Source organism: Haliotis cracherodii, unplaced genomic scaffold (genome assembly GCF_022045235.1).
Source record: "Haliotis cracherodii isolate W230 unplaced genomic scaffold, xgHalCrac1.p SCAF_14, whole genome shotgun sequence".
NCBI classification, from domain to species: Eukaryota; Metazoa; Mollusca; class Gastropoda; order Lepetellida; family Haliotidae; genus Haliotis; species Haliotis cracherodii.
The window spans coordinates 2818179-2835348 of NW_027266269.1; the positions used below are offsets into that span (position 1 = coordinate 2818179).

Consider the following 17170-nt stretch of genomic DNA (forward strand, 5'->3'; position numbering starts at 1 on the left):
TATATCTCGTTGTGTCTTATTGTGTGTCTTATTGTGTCTCATTGTGCCTCATTGTGTCTTTTTGTGTGTATAATTGTGTCTTATTGTGTCTTATTGTGTCTCATTATATATCATTGTGTCTTACTGTGTGTCTCATTGCGTCTTATTGAGCCTCATTATATATCGTTGTGTCTTACTGTGTCTCATTGTGCCTCATTGTGTCTCATTGTGTCTTACTGTGTGCCTCATTGTGTCTCATTGTGTCTTATTATATCTCATTGTGTCTTACTGTGTGTCTTATTGTGTATCATTGTCTTATTGTGTCTCATTATATATCATTGTGTCTTACTGTGTGCCTCATTGTACCTCATTGTGTCTCAATGTGTCTTACTGTGTCTTATTGTGCCACATTGTGCCTCATTGTGTTCTTATATGTCTCATTGTGTCTCATTGTGTCTCATTGTGTCTTATTGTGTCTTATTGTGCATCATTGTGTCTCATTGTGTCTCATTGTGCCTCATTATATCTCATTGTGTCTTACTGTGTCTCATTGTGCCTCATTGAGTCTCATAGTGTCTCATTGTGTCTTATCGTGTCTCATTGTGCCTCATTATATCTCAGTGTGTCTCATTGTGTCGCATTGTGCCTCATTGTGTCTCATTGTGTCTCATTGTGCCTCATTGTGTTCTTATGTGACTCATTGTGTCTCATTATGTCTCCTTGTGCCTCATTATGTTCTTCTGTGTCTCACTGTGTCTCATTGTATCTCATTGTGTATCATTGTGTCTTATTGTGTCTTATTGTGTCACACTGTGCCTCATTGTGTCTTATTGTGTCTCATTGTGTTTCATTGTGCCTCATTGTGTCTTATTCTGTCTCATTGTGTCTCTTTGTGTCTAACTGTGTCTCATTGTGTCTTATTGTGTATCATTGTGTCTTGTTGTGTCTTATTGTGTCTTTGTGTCTAATTGTGTCGCATTGTGTCTTGTTGTGTCTTGTTGTGTCTCGTTGTTTCTAATTGTGTCTCATTGTGTCTTGTTGTGTCTTATTGTGTCTCATTGTGTCTCTTTGTGTCTAATTGTATCTCATTGTGTATCATTGTGTCTTATTGTATCTCATTGTGGCTTGTTGTGTCTCATTGTCTCTCATTGTGTCTTTTTTGTGTCTTATTGTGTCTAATTGTGTCTCATTGTGTATGTTTGTGTCTCATTATGTTCTTCTGTGTCTCATTGTGTCTCATTGTATCTCATTGTGTATCATTGTGTCTTATTGTGTCTTATTGTGTCACACTGTGCCTCATTGTGTCTTATTGTGTCTCATTGTGTTTCATTGTGCCTCATTGTGTCTTATTCTGTCTCATTGTGTCTCTTTGTGTCTAACTGTGTCTCATTGTGTCTTATTGTGTATCATTGTGTCTTGTTGTGTCTTATTGTGTCTTTGTGTCTAATTGTGTCGCATTGTGTCTTATTGTGTCTTGTTGTGTCTCGTTGTTTCTAATTGTGTCTCATTGTGTCTTGTTGTGTCTTATTGTGTCTCATTGTGTCTCTTTGTGTCTAATTGTATCTCATTGTGTATCATTGTGTCTTATTGTATCTCATTGTGGCTTGTTGTGTCTCATTGTCTCTCATTGTGTCTTTTTTGTGTCTTATTGTGTCTAATTGTGTCTCATTGTGTCTGTTTGTGTCTTGTTGTGTCTCATTGTGTCTTGTTGTGTCTCGTTGTTTCTAATTGTGTCTCATTGTGTCTCGTTGTGTCTTATTGTGTCTCATTGTGTCTTATCGTGTCTTGTGTCTCGTTGTTTCTTATTGTGTCTTGTTTTGTTTTATTGTGTCTCATTGTGTCTTATTGTGTCTCATTATGTCTAATTGTGTCTCATTTTGTGTCTTATTGCTGAGTGTGGAATAAAGTGCACCCACACATCAGTTATTATACAAATATATAGATGTGGTGAACATGTTCGTTCATTCCTGTTTCCTTCACGTCTCCTCGTCAACCGATTCAAACACCATGTTAACAGAACGGCGTATGTAGCAGTGGAATAAGGTGGTGGACAGCAGGTAGCAGTTGGTTGTGGAAAACGTCAAGTGGACAGCAGGTAGCAGTTGGTTGTGGAAAACGTCAAGTGGACAGCAGGTAGCAGTTGGTTGTGGAAAACGTCAAGTGGACAGCAGGTAGCAGTTGGTTGTGGAAAACGTCAAGTGGACAGCAGGTAGCAGTTGGTTGTGGAAAACGTCAAGTGGACAGCAGGTAGCAGTTGGTTGTGGAAAACGTCAAGTGGACAGCAGGTAGCAGTTGGTTGTGGAAAACGCCAAGTGGACAGCAGGTAGCAGTTGGTAGTGGAAAACGTCAAGTGGACAGCAGGTAGCAGTTAATGATAACCTGAGTGGAGCCAAGGTATCCGATAACAACGGCATGAGACGAGCTAAGTGTTGCGCCGAGTACGGCCGCCTTAACACAACCACCACCACCACCACCAACAACAACAACAACAACAACAACAACAGCAAGGATGAAGCCCGTCCGACGTATACCTGTTCAACTAATTGAACGAGTCACTGCAGTGGGAACAGTTGGCATTTGATCCCAGTGTGTGTTCTGTCGCCTGCGTTTTACAGTGGACGTTGTGGACAGCTTTTTATCCTTCAACAATAAACATGGCTGCTGTCTTCGTAAACTTCTCACACTGATCCTAATTACAATCAGTTTACAACAACCCATGCTTAACTCTTAAAAGTGGCGACTAACGGTAACGGGTGGTCAGGCTCCCTGAATTGGTTGAGACATGTCATCGTAACCTTGAAGTAAATCGATGTTCATGATGTCATTGCATGGCCTGGTCTGGACGTTACGGATCGCCGTTATACAGCTGTAAAATGAATGCGACTTTATTATCTTACACTTAAATATCAACATACTTTCACCTTCTTCTTGACAATATATTCCGTTTATGTTATTTATAAATGAGTTGTAAAAACACAATGCAGGTATCAGTGAATAAACAGAATCAATTTCCAAACACATGTGTATGAGTATCAACCATCTCATATACATGTCCCTATTATTGAGCAAGTAGACGCTTGTGTGGCCATGCGTGTCAAATGGTATTGTCCCACAGCAAGGTATAGCGGTGAATGTGTCTGTAGTCACACCAATACGAACACCTTACACATTTTAATTGGAGAGAACCTGTCATAATCCGGGTAAGAATATAGCCTATGCCTGTCGTAAGAAGCGATACAATGGAAGCGGCGAACAGGCTCAGTGACGTGGTGGATATCTGTCATCTATCCCAAAATGTGTAGGCCGATGTTCATGTTGTCTTGTGAAAGCTGTTTATTGACATAACGCCATCATGCAGCGTGAGTACTGCTGACTGCGGCGTTAAACAAGTTGGAAAGGATAGTCCGAACGTGGTATTTGTGCATTAAGAACTGGAGGAGTTGTGTCCCTTGAAGATAGCAACCGCACAGTTCATCTGGTTCAAACAGGCCATCGCTTGTCAGGGATCAGGTTGTTTTTATATAACACCAGGAAATATTGTTTTTCATGTGCGTGAATATGAGTATTGTATCACTATCTTATCTGTGTGAATGAATCGCTCAACAATTCCTGCTTCTTGTCAACAGCCTCCATATGAAGATCATGTGTATACGATTACAATAATAATCACCTATTTACAAATGCAATCATCTATCTGTAAACTTGTTGCACATACTTGCAATATTTGCATTTTCAAATGTCCCCTAACTAAACACGATTGATGTATGTTTCGGACACGTTCTTGAGTTCACATGTATCATATTTATCATATTTATCACATGTATCATATTTATCATATTTATCTCATTATCCACGGCCACATACTCGGGTTCATGCTGAACAAATGTTTCTCATGCTTTGAACAGTATCCCAGACAGAAGCACCTCACGGCGTATCACCTTAATATGGAGGAAAACCTGAAGTGGTTCATGTATTAAATGTTTACCACTTTGTTGAAGTAGGGTAGGGTGCTGATAAACGTACAGACATAATCTCGTCGAACAGGTATTCAAACCAACAATCATAGGTTGCTGGCGTGCCCAAGGGAGACAACTCTGTACATATATTTATAGGCCTAGGCCACAGGTGCTCTGTAATAAGAGGTTAGGTAGGTATATCGTACATTCTATAGCACATTACAAGAGACTAAACAATATGGACATATCGTAACATTAGAATGAGGACATGTCATCCAAAAGATTATTTCATACCCCGTAATTACTGTGAAAAAGTAAAATTGCTCAACTCGAATCCCACCTAAAACAAATATGAAGGTAATGGGCAAAAGATAATTTGAAAATTGTGCGGGCAAATCTGGAGATCGCTCACTCAAACTCTCCACCTAAAACCCGTACCTCGCCCGGCCAATCCCACAACTCCCCTACTTACCCACCATGCTAGTTCATTTCCCTACTCGATCCCGGACTCCCTTAAGTCAACCACGAACCTCCTCACCATAACCCCGACCACTTTATACTGGACCCCACCCGATCACCCCCAACCCCACATCTCAACCCGGCAACTTCCCCCCCCCCCCACACACATTCACCTCATTGCAACGTTGACGTTTTTAACAACGTACATTTCGACAGCAGGCAGTCGCCTCTCGCCGCCAGCACAGATCGCTCGCCTCGCACGTGCAGTACGCACAGATCGACCGCGTCGGGAAGAAGGCTTGTGACAGATTGTAGTGAGCCGTGTTGTGCATAGCTCGACCGTTTGTTTACATTTCGGAGGTGCTGTCAACTGAATCATTTTTAATGATTATTTGACTTTATGAAGATGTTATTGAAACATTATTCTTCAAATTAATGAATTGCTCATTAGAAATAGATTACATTTTGTGTAAAGTATACATTGACCTTGATGTTTGGCTGATTATTTATTGACGTGATTTGAATAATCTGCAAACAATGACAGAAAGAGACATAGATATTGAATCACATTGGAGTACGCACACCGTTGAATCTACAACTAGAAAACACGGATACCCGAGTCTTTACATTCAAGCGTATTCCCTTTGAATACAGCATGTGCATAGCCTACCGACTCTTAGGGCCACGGCGAGGTTTAGGCAGGAAACAATAGCCGTTACTGTCAGACATGATTGTATCAATATTGCAAGCAATTGATCGAAATAAAATATATATCCATGAATACATTTGTTTGGTTTAGAGCTGTTGTTGTTTCTTAGTTCAATTGCTCACTACCTTAGTCTGCCCTAGGCGATTGTACTCATTCCTGAGGAATGTGGTTACACTACGACCTCGACGATGCATGTATTTAACGTGTAGTAAAGACTACATGACATGCAAAGTCAGGTGACATAACGTTACGCCTGTGACAGACTGTGATCTTCAATATCACTTACTCCTTATAACGAACACTGTAATCAGAGTGTGCGATATACGCATGCGCCGTGCACTATGCAGTGTGCTGACACTATTTGTAGAGGAGGAAATAGTGCAGACATTCCTGGTCTTATCTCGGCTTTATTTTGACGGTGTTAGAGTACACGACTAGACGCATTATTTAAAGCTTAGCTGTGTGCTGTTTGTTATCTTCACTGTGTAAGTACTTGCTTCCGCGTGGTTGTTCAAACCTCTGTTTTATTGCTAGTCATGTTTCTAAATGTAAAAAAGTTAACCATAAACATTAAGCTGTAGCTGTTATCAATGTCCGTATTCGGGTTATCCATTCGGCGAAGTGAATGTTGGTTTACACCGCAGGAATTCGCTCTAGACAAAGTAGTGGCTGATAGTATGAACAACTTTACACACGGTCGGGGTGCGATGACGCGCAGCTCTACAGGTAACCCATTGTAAATTCACCAACCACAGTGTAGTCGGCTCTTATACAACGGGGGCCACCTTTACAACGTAAATAATGTTGTTCAGGTTACTTTATGTAGCGGTCGTGAAAAATCTGTGTTTGAATTGACTCGATCCCACGTGAAATGTAAATGCGTGACGAAATTCTCACTCGTTGAAATGATTGCATGCAATGACAGGCAATATCATCATGGTCATCAGGGGTAATCGTGACAAGTGTTTGCACATGTGCTTAGCATGCATGATTATGACAATTCCATAATTGTAGTTAAACGTGATTTTTCATGGTGCATAGGATGTGTTCCCGTACACGTATATGTATAAGCATATGTCAATATTGTTCAGCTATATAATGCAAATGCAATGCCAACATGCGTCACTCCGAATGCACCATTCACACTCAAGGTGGACTTGAAAGGAAAAACACAAACATATTTCAGTACACAGATGACAGAGGGCAACGTGACTTGACCCTTGACCAGATCGATAACGTTCCCTAACGCGTAGTATGATATGTGCTCTATAGTTAGGTTGAGCGTCGTGTTTCTGTCTGTACTTCATACCATGGGCTCGGGACTATGTAACCGGAAAAGAACGGGGTAGTGCTTGTTGTCCCTGTTTATTATTTCCATGACAGTCTGTCCTTGGTCTTTATTGTAAATAATAATCAGTTAAAAAAAACAAAAAACAAATAAACACCCACTACATTCCGGTTTAAGCACCTGTCCAAAACTCTGTGTTAGAAACTGATTTATGTTAAATGAACGTTTGTCTGGTAAATTTGTATCTTTGTTTGTTGTTAAATCACATCAGATGTCGTTAATACACCTCGTCATAATTAGTAAGGTGATGTGATGGAATTTAATGTTGCGTCCAAGATCATTGCCCTTATATAGCGACGTGGATGAACGTGCGTTTGTGTGTGTGTGTGCTTGTGTGTGTGCGTGCGTGCGTGTGCGTGCGTGCGTGCGTGCTTGCGTGTGTGTGTGAGGGGGGGGGGGGGGGGCAGTCCAGAATAATGTTAATTTTATAGTGCTAGTCCAATGGGATCCCATGCCACAGTTTAACATGAATACCCCACTCAGACACAGTACCTTGACTCTGAGCCGACGAATGCTTGTTTTAGCCTCTTTTCGCTGAGAGCCAGACAGGATAACCACAATTACAATATTGTAACTTCTTTTGGAATGTCGCGGCCGGGAATCGAGCCCACGGCCATGAGCTCTCAGAGCGGACGCTCCTCCACTAGACCACAGGCGGTCCGTCATAAAGGGAAGGTTGCCCCTAGGAGAGTTGAAGACACCCTTCTTGTCATACAATCATGTGGAGATCATTTAAATAGGTGTGCTTATTTATGAAACCGATGCGGCACTTTCACTGGTTTTCTTCATTTCTAGTTCAGAAGGGTAAACCAGTGGAGGAGGATTGGTTGTTGGACAAATATTGAACGATATCAAAACCGTGTTTCAAATTCGCCAATCCAATCACCACATTGCACAATGGTGTTATCAATGATTAACTCCAGCATGTCTGATAATGTCTTCACAGTAAGCTTCAGAGGACAGTTTATTTATTTCTGGACAAATTGTCCTGAACCTTTCAAGATTGAGATGTGTTAATATATACAGTCAACAGGTTGAAGTGGCAAATGCCCGACGACTCAAAGGATGACGATTTTCCTTAGGTTTGTCGTAGAAGTGGTGTACAAAGTTTAGTTTTTGATAATTCATATGCTATTAATTCCACTTGTCTCAAATCAAACCTGGCATAGCTTGAAATGTATGATCAATGTCAGTGTTGGAAACATATATACACATGCACCACAACAAAGCTTACAGCCAATATAGATTCTGACTAATCCTTTTTGCTGTCTCAACAACGCACAAACAAAATAACAGAAATGACACCAACAAAATAATAGATATGACACTAACAAAATAACAGTCAGGCACATACAACATATAAACATTATACAACTCTTTCCTACTTCCCGCTCTATTCTAGCTATCTCAGTTCCTGGTAGTCTCATGCTCTGACCTCCGAGGTAGCTATCTCAGCTCCTGGTAGCCTCATGCTCTGACCTCCGAGGTAGATATCTCAGCATTTGGTAGCCTCAAGCTCTGACCTCCGAGGTAGATATGTTATCCTTTATTTCTGAATCGTCTTGGACCCAAACCCCTGCTACAACGCGTTCATACTAACAGGTCATGGGTTTGGTTCCTGGTTCAGCTGTGTCTGAAAGTTCCAGGTCACGTGATAGGCTGGTTTGTCTATCACCAGTGAGCGGTCATACATCTTTGCTTCATCAATGACATCATATACTCTAGCATCAGTTTCCTCTGTTGACATGTTTATGCCATAGGTAGGTGTGAGGTATTGAAACCTGCAAGGAGATTGCCTCGTTAGAATACTCATGTCTTTTCTTGGATCACAGTGTGTGTTACCAACAATGTCAATGGTTGTCTGTCTACATTGGTCAGTTATTATGGTACGCACGACATGTAGACCACTTTGATCAGTTATTATGGTACCTACGACATGTAGACCACTTTGGTCAGTTATTATGGTAAGTATGACATGGAGACCACTTTTTTCAGTTATTATAGTAAGTATGACATGAAGACCACTTTGGTCAGTTATTATGGTATGTATGACATGAAGACCACTTTGGTCAATTTTTATGGTAAATGCGACATGGGGACTAAGTATGGACCTATTGTGAACCCGTATCTGAGAATATTTCTGAATTTGGCACACTCACCTGTTTTTCCTTATGTGTTGACGATACTTGTAGCAGCACACAACCAGGAATAGTATTACAATGAAAAGCAAACCTGCAGCAGCAAGTCCTATAAATGGTCCCACGTTATTACCTGACAAACAAAAACAAGTATGATTTGTAAATACTGATACAGGGTTTTCTTGTAAAAATTGACACAAGCTGATGTTCTCCAACTGCACAGTCAACCAGAATATATGTCCTCTGTTTAAACATGATTCAGCTGGTCTTACATTTTACAAGAAAGCCCTATATATGTCTGGTTTAGGGCTGTAGGAATAGGGGTCTTGGTTAGGTTAGGGGCTGGGCATAGGGGTTGGGCACATACGAGATGGGGGCAGGTGCAAGAGATGGGGAAGTTGTAGGTGCAAGACGGTGCAAAACGGTACAAGACGTGCAGTGGGTGGCAGGTCTGAGACATTAGGGGTTTGTAAGCTTATTAGATAGGTGAGGGCGAAGTCTGAGTAGTAGAAGGAAATGTGACTGGGTGAGTAATTTCATTCACATGGGAGGTGTTTCAGCCACATTGTGACTTCAGGATACATTTCATGTCCCATTTTGACCACAAAGAACACACCTATAACCAGTCATCAAAGAGGTATGTATACTAGTTTATAACATTTTTAGCCACACCACAACACAGAAACGACACCAGCTAACTTTTACTCATAGTGTAATGCGGCAGACCTAACCGACTTTGAAATAAGGCCAATTACATGTGTGTGTGTGATGTGGCAGAAAATAGGAGTAGGGATCAAATGGTCGAGATATAGTAGTATTCGTTGGTGTGGCAGAATCACTGTTGAAGGAGGTGTGTGCGTCGGGAGGTATTGGTGACGTGGGTAGGTTGAACGATAGGGTTTGAAGGGATTGGTGACGTGGGTAGGTTGAACAACAGGGTTGGAAAGGATTGGTGACGTGGGTAGGTTGAAGGATAGAGTTGGAAGGGATTGGCGACGTGGGTAGGTCGAACGATAGGGTTGGAAGGGATTGGCGACGTGGGTAGGTTGAACAACAGGGTTTGAAAGGATTGGTGACGTGGGTAGGTTGAACGATAGGGTTGGAAGGGATTGGTGACGTGGGTAGGTTGAACGATAGGGTTGGAAGGGATCGGTGACGTGGGTAGGTTGAACAACAGGGTTGGAAAGGATTGGTGACGTGGGTAGGTTGAAGGATAGAGTTGGAAGGGATTGGCGACGTGGGTAGGTTGAACGATATGGTTGGAAGGGATTGACGACGTGGGTAGGTTGAACGATAGGGTTGGAAGGGATTGGTGACGTGGGTAGGTTGAACAACAGGGTTGGAAAGGATTGGTGACGTGGGTAGGTTGAAGGATAGAGTTGGAAGGGATTGGCGACGTGGGTAGGTTGAACGATAGGGTTGAAAGGGATTGTTGGCGTGGTTGGATTGAGGGATAGTGGTAATGGCTAGTGTAACAGAAACGTATTGAACTAGTGGAATGGATACTTTGATTCACGTGTTTCTGACGGGTGGCACGGATGGGACAGGATATCCTCTCCTTTATTGCGACTATGTAGTCTGAACCGTAGTTGTACATTATAGCAGATATATATTTTGACTTTTGAAATAGTTACTTTTCTTTCGGAACAGAAATACAATACTTCCTTTGAGCGGCATCCTTGCACATTGTGTTGAATGTGCACCGTCATATGGGGTATACTTTAATTGTTCTGATGGACACATGTGCATCTAAGTTTGTAGCCTTAAGGACAGTAATACTGTGAACACTTTTCATAAAATAACACTTACCCGATGTCTTTTCGCATATTCCTGTTCCTGTCAACCTGTTGCATTTGGTACATCCTCTCGAACAGTTCTTACAATCAGTCCCGTAGTGAGATTCTACACATCCAGACACACAGAAAGAGCCCAGCTGACAATATCCTCCATCACAACCACCTGGACATGCTGTACAGTTACCCCCTGGACTGTCACATGGTATGTTACAGTTGATGCCTTGGTATCCTGGCACACAACCCTCAGTGCAGTTAGCACTACCATGGCTTGAGATCACACATGTGTTATTCCTACAGTTTTTGCTGCAGGTAGACTTGCAACTCAGACCGTAATATCCAGTGTCACACTCAGTGAGGCAATACCCTGTCTCACCGTCACAGTCTGAACAGTGATGGGTTTCCTTGCATGGACTGGCTGAAAGTTATATTACATGTATTATAATTGGTGGTCTTGTGAATAGAAACATGGGCATTGTGACGTGGGTAGGTTGAACGATACGGTTGGAAGGGATTGGTGACGTAGGTATGTTGAAGGATAGGGTTGGAAGGGATTGGTGACGTGGGAAGGTTGAACGATAGCGTTGGAAGGGATTGGTGACGTGGGTAGGTTGAACAACAGGGTTGGAAGGGATTGGTGACGTGGGTAGGTTGTAGGATAGGGTTGGAAGGGATTGGTGACGTGGGTAGGTTGAACGATAGGGTTGGAAGGGATTGGTGACGTGGGTAGGTTGAACAATAGCGTTGGAAGGTATTGGTGACGTTGTTAGGTTGAAATATAGGGTTGGAAGGGATTGGTGACGTGGGTAGGTTGAAAGATAGGGTTGGAAGGGATTGGTGATGTGGGTAGGTTGAACGATAGGGTTGGAAGGGATTGTTGGCGTGCTTGGCATGAGGGATAGTGGTAGTGGCTGGTGTAACAGAAACGTATTGAAGTAGGGATCGGAAGGGCTATAAACATAGCAATGTGTTTTTCACCAAAAGGCAATTGTGGTTAAACACTTTCAACCAAAGCATTCAATGCTTTGATTCACGTGTTTGTGACGGGTGCCACGGATGGGACAGAGTACCTTACCCCTAATTGCGACTATGTAGTCTGAATCGTAGTTGTACCTTATAGCAGAGATTTATTTTGACTTTTGAAGTAGTTAATTCCGTTGAGGGGCATCCTTGCCCAGAGTGTTTAATGTGCACCGTCGTATGGTGTATACTTTAATAGTTCTGATTGACACATGTGCATCTAAGTTTGTAGCCTTTAGGGCAGTAATACTGTGAACACTTTTCATAAAATAATACTTACCTGATGTCTCTTCGCATGTTCCTGTCAACCTGTTGCATGGGGTACATCCTGTTGAACAGTTCTTACAATCAGTCCCGTAGTGAGAGTCTACACATCCAGACACACAGGAGGAGCCCTGCTGACAATATCCTCCATCACAACCACCTGGACATGCTGTACAGTTACCTCCTGGGCTGTCACATGGTATGTTGCAGTTGACACCTTGGTATCCTGGCACACAACCCTCAGTGCAGTTAGCACTACCATAGCTTGAGATCACACATGTGTTATTCCTACAGTTCTTGCTGCAAACAGACTTGCAACTCAGGCCGTAATACCCCGTGTCACACTCAGTGAGGCAATACCCTGTCTCACCATCACATTCTGAACAGTGATGGGTTTCCCTGCATGAACTGGCTGGAAAGTTATATTGCATGTATTATAATTGGTGGTCTTGTGAACAGGAAAATGGGCATGTTGATATTGAAACATGGTAAATATTAGTAGGTCAGGACATGCTAACCAATTGCGAATACTTGGTGTCTTCATTGATTCTCAGTGATTCCTTCATATAACTGTCACCACTATTTTTGCCTTTTACTTCCAATGGAATCGTATCATTGAGTCTGGTTATTCTCTGGCCTTGACGTTGTATATTAAATGACCAGTTATGCGTCACCCACTACAGGTATAAAGACAAATAAATATGACTTACAATACCTGAAGAAATGTCTACTTGAATGATATACAAAACTGACTATCCCCGAACAGCAGCTGCTGAAAACTGATACTAATGGCGTTGACAAATACCCGAGACTTATAATGCCTGAGCTATTTTGTACTAATTGATTTGGATTTGACAAACACAGTTTGATTGTACCTAAACAATTGTATGTTGTCAAAATAAATCTATTAATAAGATACACTTAGGGTAAGAAGACGTGATTGTCTTACCGGATTTGGCTAATATTATTTGTGCGAGTATTAATACAGATGATCCTTGCATGATGAGGTGACCCTTAACGTCCCTGATAGTACCTGCATACGGTCTCACATAACCATGCAGAATGGCTTCCCTGTAGTGCCTTCCTGTAGGACATGGATATTCTTCCAGCTCCACTGATCACTCCCTGTATATGTTTGAGCCTACCCTGTAGCATCCCTGTAGTGCCTTCCTGTAGGACATGGATATTCTTCCAGCTCTACTGATCACTCCCTATATATGTTTGAGCCTACCCTGTAGCAGTCACGCTGGGCATGGCGATCTGTTAAATCTTGACATTATCACTTAAAAGTACTGGAGCCCAGCCCTAGTCTGTCCAGGTGCCGTTATCAGTGCGAATACATGCCCTCTGTGACTAGATACCAGTCTCATAGAGTCGATTACACACTGTCTGAGTGACGCCACTTGATATCCGCTATCATTTCTTAATGCCTTAATATCTTCTTGCTGCAACAGGAAACCATTCTTCCCGCTGTCCAGTGGAATGTTGTTGACCACCTACATATTGCTGGCTAGCTGATCCAAACGTCTGGTATCAATGCCATGCCCTGTTGATCACACCTACATACAGCTGGCTAGCTGATCCAAACGTCAAGTATCAATGCCATGCCCTGTTGATCACACCTACATACTGCTGGCTAGCTGATCCAAACGTCTTGTATCAATTTCATGCCCTGTTGATCACACCTACATACTGCTGGCTAGTTGATCCAAACGTCAAGTATCAATGCCATGCCCTGTTGATCACACCTACATACTGCTGGCTAGCTGATCCAAACGTCTGGTATCAATTCCATGCCCTGTTGATCACACCTACATACTGCTGGCTAGTTGATCCAAACGTCAAGTATCAATGCCATGCCCTGTTGATCACACCTACATACTGCTGGCTAGCTGATCCAAACGTCTGGTATCAATTCCATGCCCTGTTGATCACACCTACATACTGCTGGCTAGCTGATCCAAACGTCAAGTATCAATGCCATGCCCTGTTGATCACACCTACATACTGCTGGCTAGCTGATCCAAACGTCTGGTATCAATTCCATGCCCTGTTGATCACACCTACATACTGCTGGCTAGCTGATCCAAACGTCTTGTATCAATTTCATGCCCTGTTGATCACACCTACATACTGCTGGCTAGCTGATCCAAACGTCAAGTATCAATGCCATGCCCTGTTGATCACACCTACATACTGCTGGCTAGCTGATCCAAACGTCAAGTATCAATGCCATGCCCTGTTGATCACACCTACATACTGCTGGCTAGCTGATCCAAACGTCTGGTATCAACTCCATGCCCTGTTGATTACACCTACATACTGCTGGCTAGCTGATCCAAACGTCTGGTATCAATTCCATGCCCTGTTGATCACACTTGGGCCAACAACAACAAAGACGTTTGGAACTTGACGTTGTGTTGATCCAGTTCCAAGCATGCCTATACATCTACCTCATTCTTCGGTCGTCAAACAACATCTTTGAGGCTGAGGGGACATACACACACTCAGATGTTTGCAATCCGCAGTAGAAAATTGTGTAATGCTCTCTGATAATGATGTGGAACGATTCTGTCATGGCACATCCAAACACATGATTTCAAGCACTACATGCACATCATGCCCTTGAGTTCTTGCCTCTACCCGTTCTCCATGACATTAAGGTCCTTTAGGGGTTACCCAATATTTGCATACTGGGATATTTAAATTCAAATTTGTTGGATGATTTTCTTATAGCAGCAAACTTTAAGTGGTATATTCCCCGTTCGGGAGGAAAGGCAAATGGTACAGTGTGTCAAACACTAAGAACTTGTGTTAACCTCAGTGGCGGTTTTCTTTGAATTGGGGACGAGTTAGTCTGTCAGTTTTCAGTGTCTTGTTTACGCTATTTCCTTTTTTTCAAAACTAATTTGGGGATCTAAGTAATTGTGATTAAGTATGCTATAAAGTTTCAAAACTTGCAAACTTGTTGTGTTGCTTTTAATTGCCCTTTGATCTTACATTGTTTAAAATCAAACATTATTGTACATATGTATGGACATTAGCAAATAAAAACGCTCAATCAGCACTATACACACAACGTGTTACCTTCAGTAGCAGTTACCAAGCAGGCAATCCATATCATCAGCGAGGCAGCCATTATGTTAACTGAAACTGATAAGAAAGAACAATTAAGTGATCCATTATCCGTTATCCATTAATATAACACATTCAAACAATGAATCAACAATTGTTGGATGTAAAGAAAAAGAAAATAACAGTTGTCAAGGTGTGCAGAAGACAAAGAGTGTATGTGTATACTGAGAATAAATGAAGCTGGACACAGAACACACCACATAATATGGAGTCAAGTTTATAGAAAATCTCTATTGAAGCCTTGAATGGTGTAACCCTTATAAAACAACTTTTGAGCAAGCGCCATGTGACGATCTTTGAAGTTTATGTGGAAAGAGCTTCCTCGATTGTAACTTACAAGAAGTGAAATGTATCACACAACGGATGGAGCTGCTGAAATATAGCTAGGAGTTGGAAGTCATCCTGAATGTGTATGTACATATCTCTATGTATATACATGAAACAGATAAGGCAGTTTTACTGGTCAAATTCATTTCTAGTTCTAGTGGGTAGATGAGTCGAAGAGAATTGGCAATTTTGCCATTATTCAACGATATTAGATCATTGAACATCTGGGTAAGAATAGATCTTCAACAACTCATGCTTGTCATTAATGGCTACTATGCTTGTCACAAGAGGTGACTAACGGGATGAGGTGGTCAGGATCGCTGGCTTGACTGATACATGTCATCGTATCCCTATTGCGAAATTGTATCCCTGTTGGTCTAGACTCGATTATTTACAGACCGCCGTCATAAAGCTGTAACACAAACAAACAAATAAAAAAAGATTAATGTACCTGAGGCTTAAATTAAACTCTAAGAATTGCACTGGCCTCACCCGTAAATCTATAATTATTACCTGGAATTCTCAAAAACACTATTTCTTATCCAATGAGAGTGACACTTCAAACTTTGCCTCCATCCTTGGAACCATAAGTAAAGAATCATATTTAGGTCTTAATTTGGTATATTCTTGCAGATAGACCAATTTGTTTGTGTTCGATATTTTAGTGTAGTTAGTGTAAGGTCTACCTCCTGTTTGACTGGGATCCTATATTAGGAACACGTTTTAGATACCAAATAAAGTGACAGATAAAATATTGCTTTGAGTGGAAACCCTGATCCGGAATATATTGGTCAGACAGGGTTGAACCCAGTTGGACTTGAAATTGACTGTTGAAAATGATGAAATTAAATGACTAAAGTGGCCACTCAAACCAAAATCATATAAATCCTTCAGAATGGCATGCTTCAAGGTATTGGCAAATGAAGATATTTATGATGACAATGGCAGTCCCTAGTATCTGTACTTTTAAGGTACATTTCGTGACGACATAAAGCAGACGGTTTAAAACCCTGGATCAACACTTCAATGTCATAAAGATTATTTCTAAGTCCTCTGCAATTCCGTTAGATTAGGTTAACTGGTTGAGTTATGGTGGTTCAAAGGGGGACCTCTCACATGATCATATGGAGGAAGTTATCCTGCCTCGGTCTTCTGAACACAGGGTCCCCTTCATTTCTGGAGGTCCAAGAGATAGGACTACTGCACGAAGACAACAACCCCGACAGTCTGCACATTGAAAATAAACAGTGGCCACTCCACGGTGTAATGATAATATTACCTTGATGAAGTGCGACGGTCTATTTTCTTAACATTTTCAAATGTATTATCATAAAGACATCGTTTCTGTTCGGCGACGACCTGTCAAGGGCTAGATAATTGTATATATTGTACGGGTGATCTGACGCCATAAATGCTGGGTTTAATGTGTTGTCTGCTAACTCAAATTATATGATGTGCACAAGACTAACAGTTAACGATTATTGTCACCACACAAAAACAAATCACAATGCCTGGCTCTCGACTTACAATGTGCACCGAGTCGTGGAGAATAGTTCCAAGTCTTATTGTGTCCATCATCATGTATTGCACAAGAACCTCTCCCAAACTATGTGAGTTAAAAACAAATGCTTATGTTATTGTTAACATCATAAAATGGACTCGGCATTGAGCAGATATTTCTTATGATTCTGGAAGATTTGTTTTCGTTTTAATTCAGGCATGTCAACATCCACACTTAAGGCTAATGGCCGAACATGCATAACAATCTGATCCTCTCTGCGTATTTCGTTATCTATGTTATGCCTCTGTCGTGAGAATTGAAACTTTCATTGTCAGCCTCTCAGCGACCAATGTGTCCCCCTTCCATAAGTTGTGCGAACGCTTTGCTACCTGACACTGATATAAGTATCACGACTGCCATGCATAGTGATGTAATCAGTCACACGACCAAGTCAAGGCATATGCCCAAAATATTCTTACCAAAACTGTCCGAGATGAACCGAATATGACTACAATTCACATGCAATACTCACCAACATCTC

General features: G+C 41.7%; 1 protein-coding gene across 1 annotated transcript; it reads right to left on the minus strand.

The window, feature by feature from the left end:
• Positions 1–7986: 7986 nt before the first annotated feature.
• Positions 7987–16678, minus strand: LOC139460928 (scavenger receptor class F member 1-like). The gene is made up of 6 exons (XM_071242404.1): positions 16656–16678; positions 14754–14819; positions 11683–12078; positions 10399–10800; positions 8611–8722; positions 7987–8232 (listed from the first exon to the last, which is right to left on the minus strand). Exons 2-6 carry the CDS (start codon positions 14803–14805, stop codon positions 8055–8057), a joined length of 1140 nt encoding a protein of 379 aa, XP_071098505.1. The 5' UTR covers positions 14806–14819; positions 16656–16678; the 3' UTR covers positions 7987–8054.
• Positions 16679–17170: the final 492 nt, after the last annotated feature.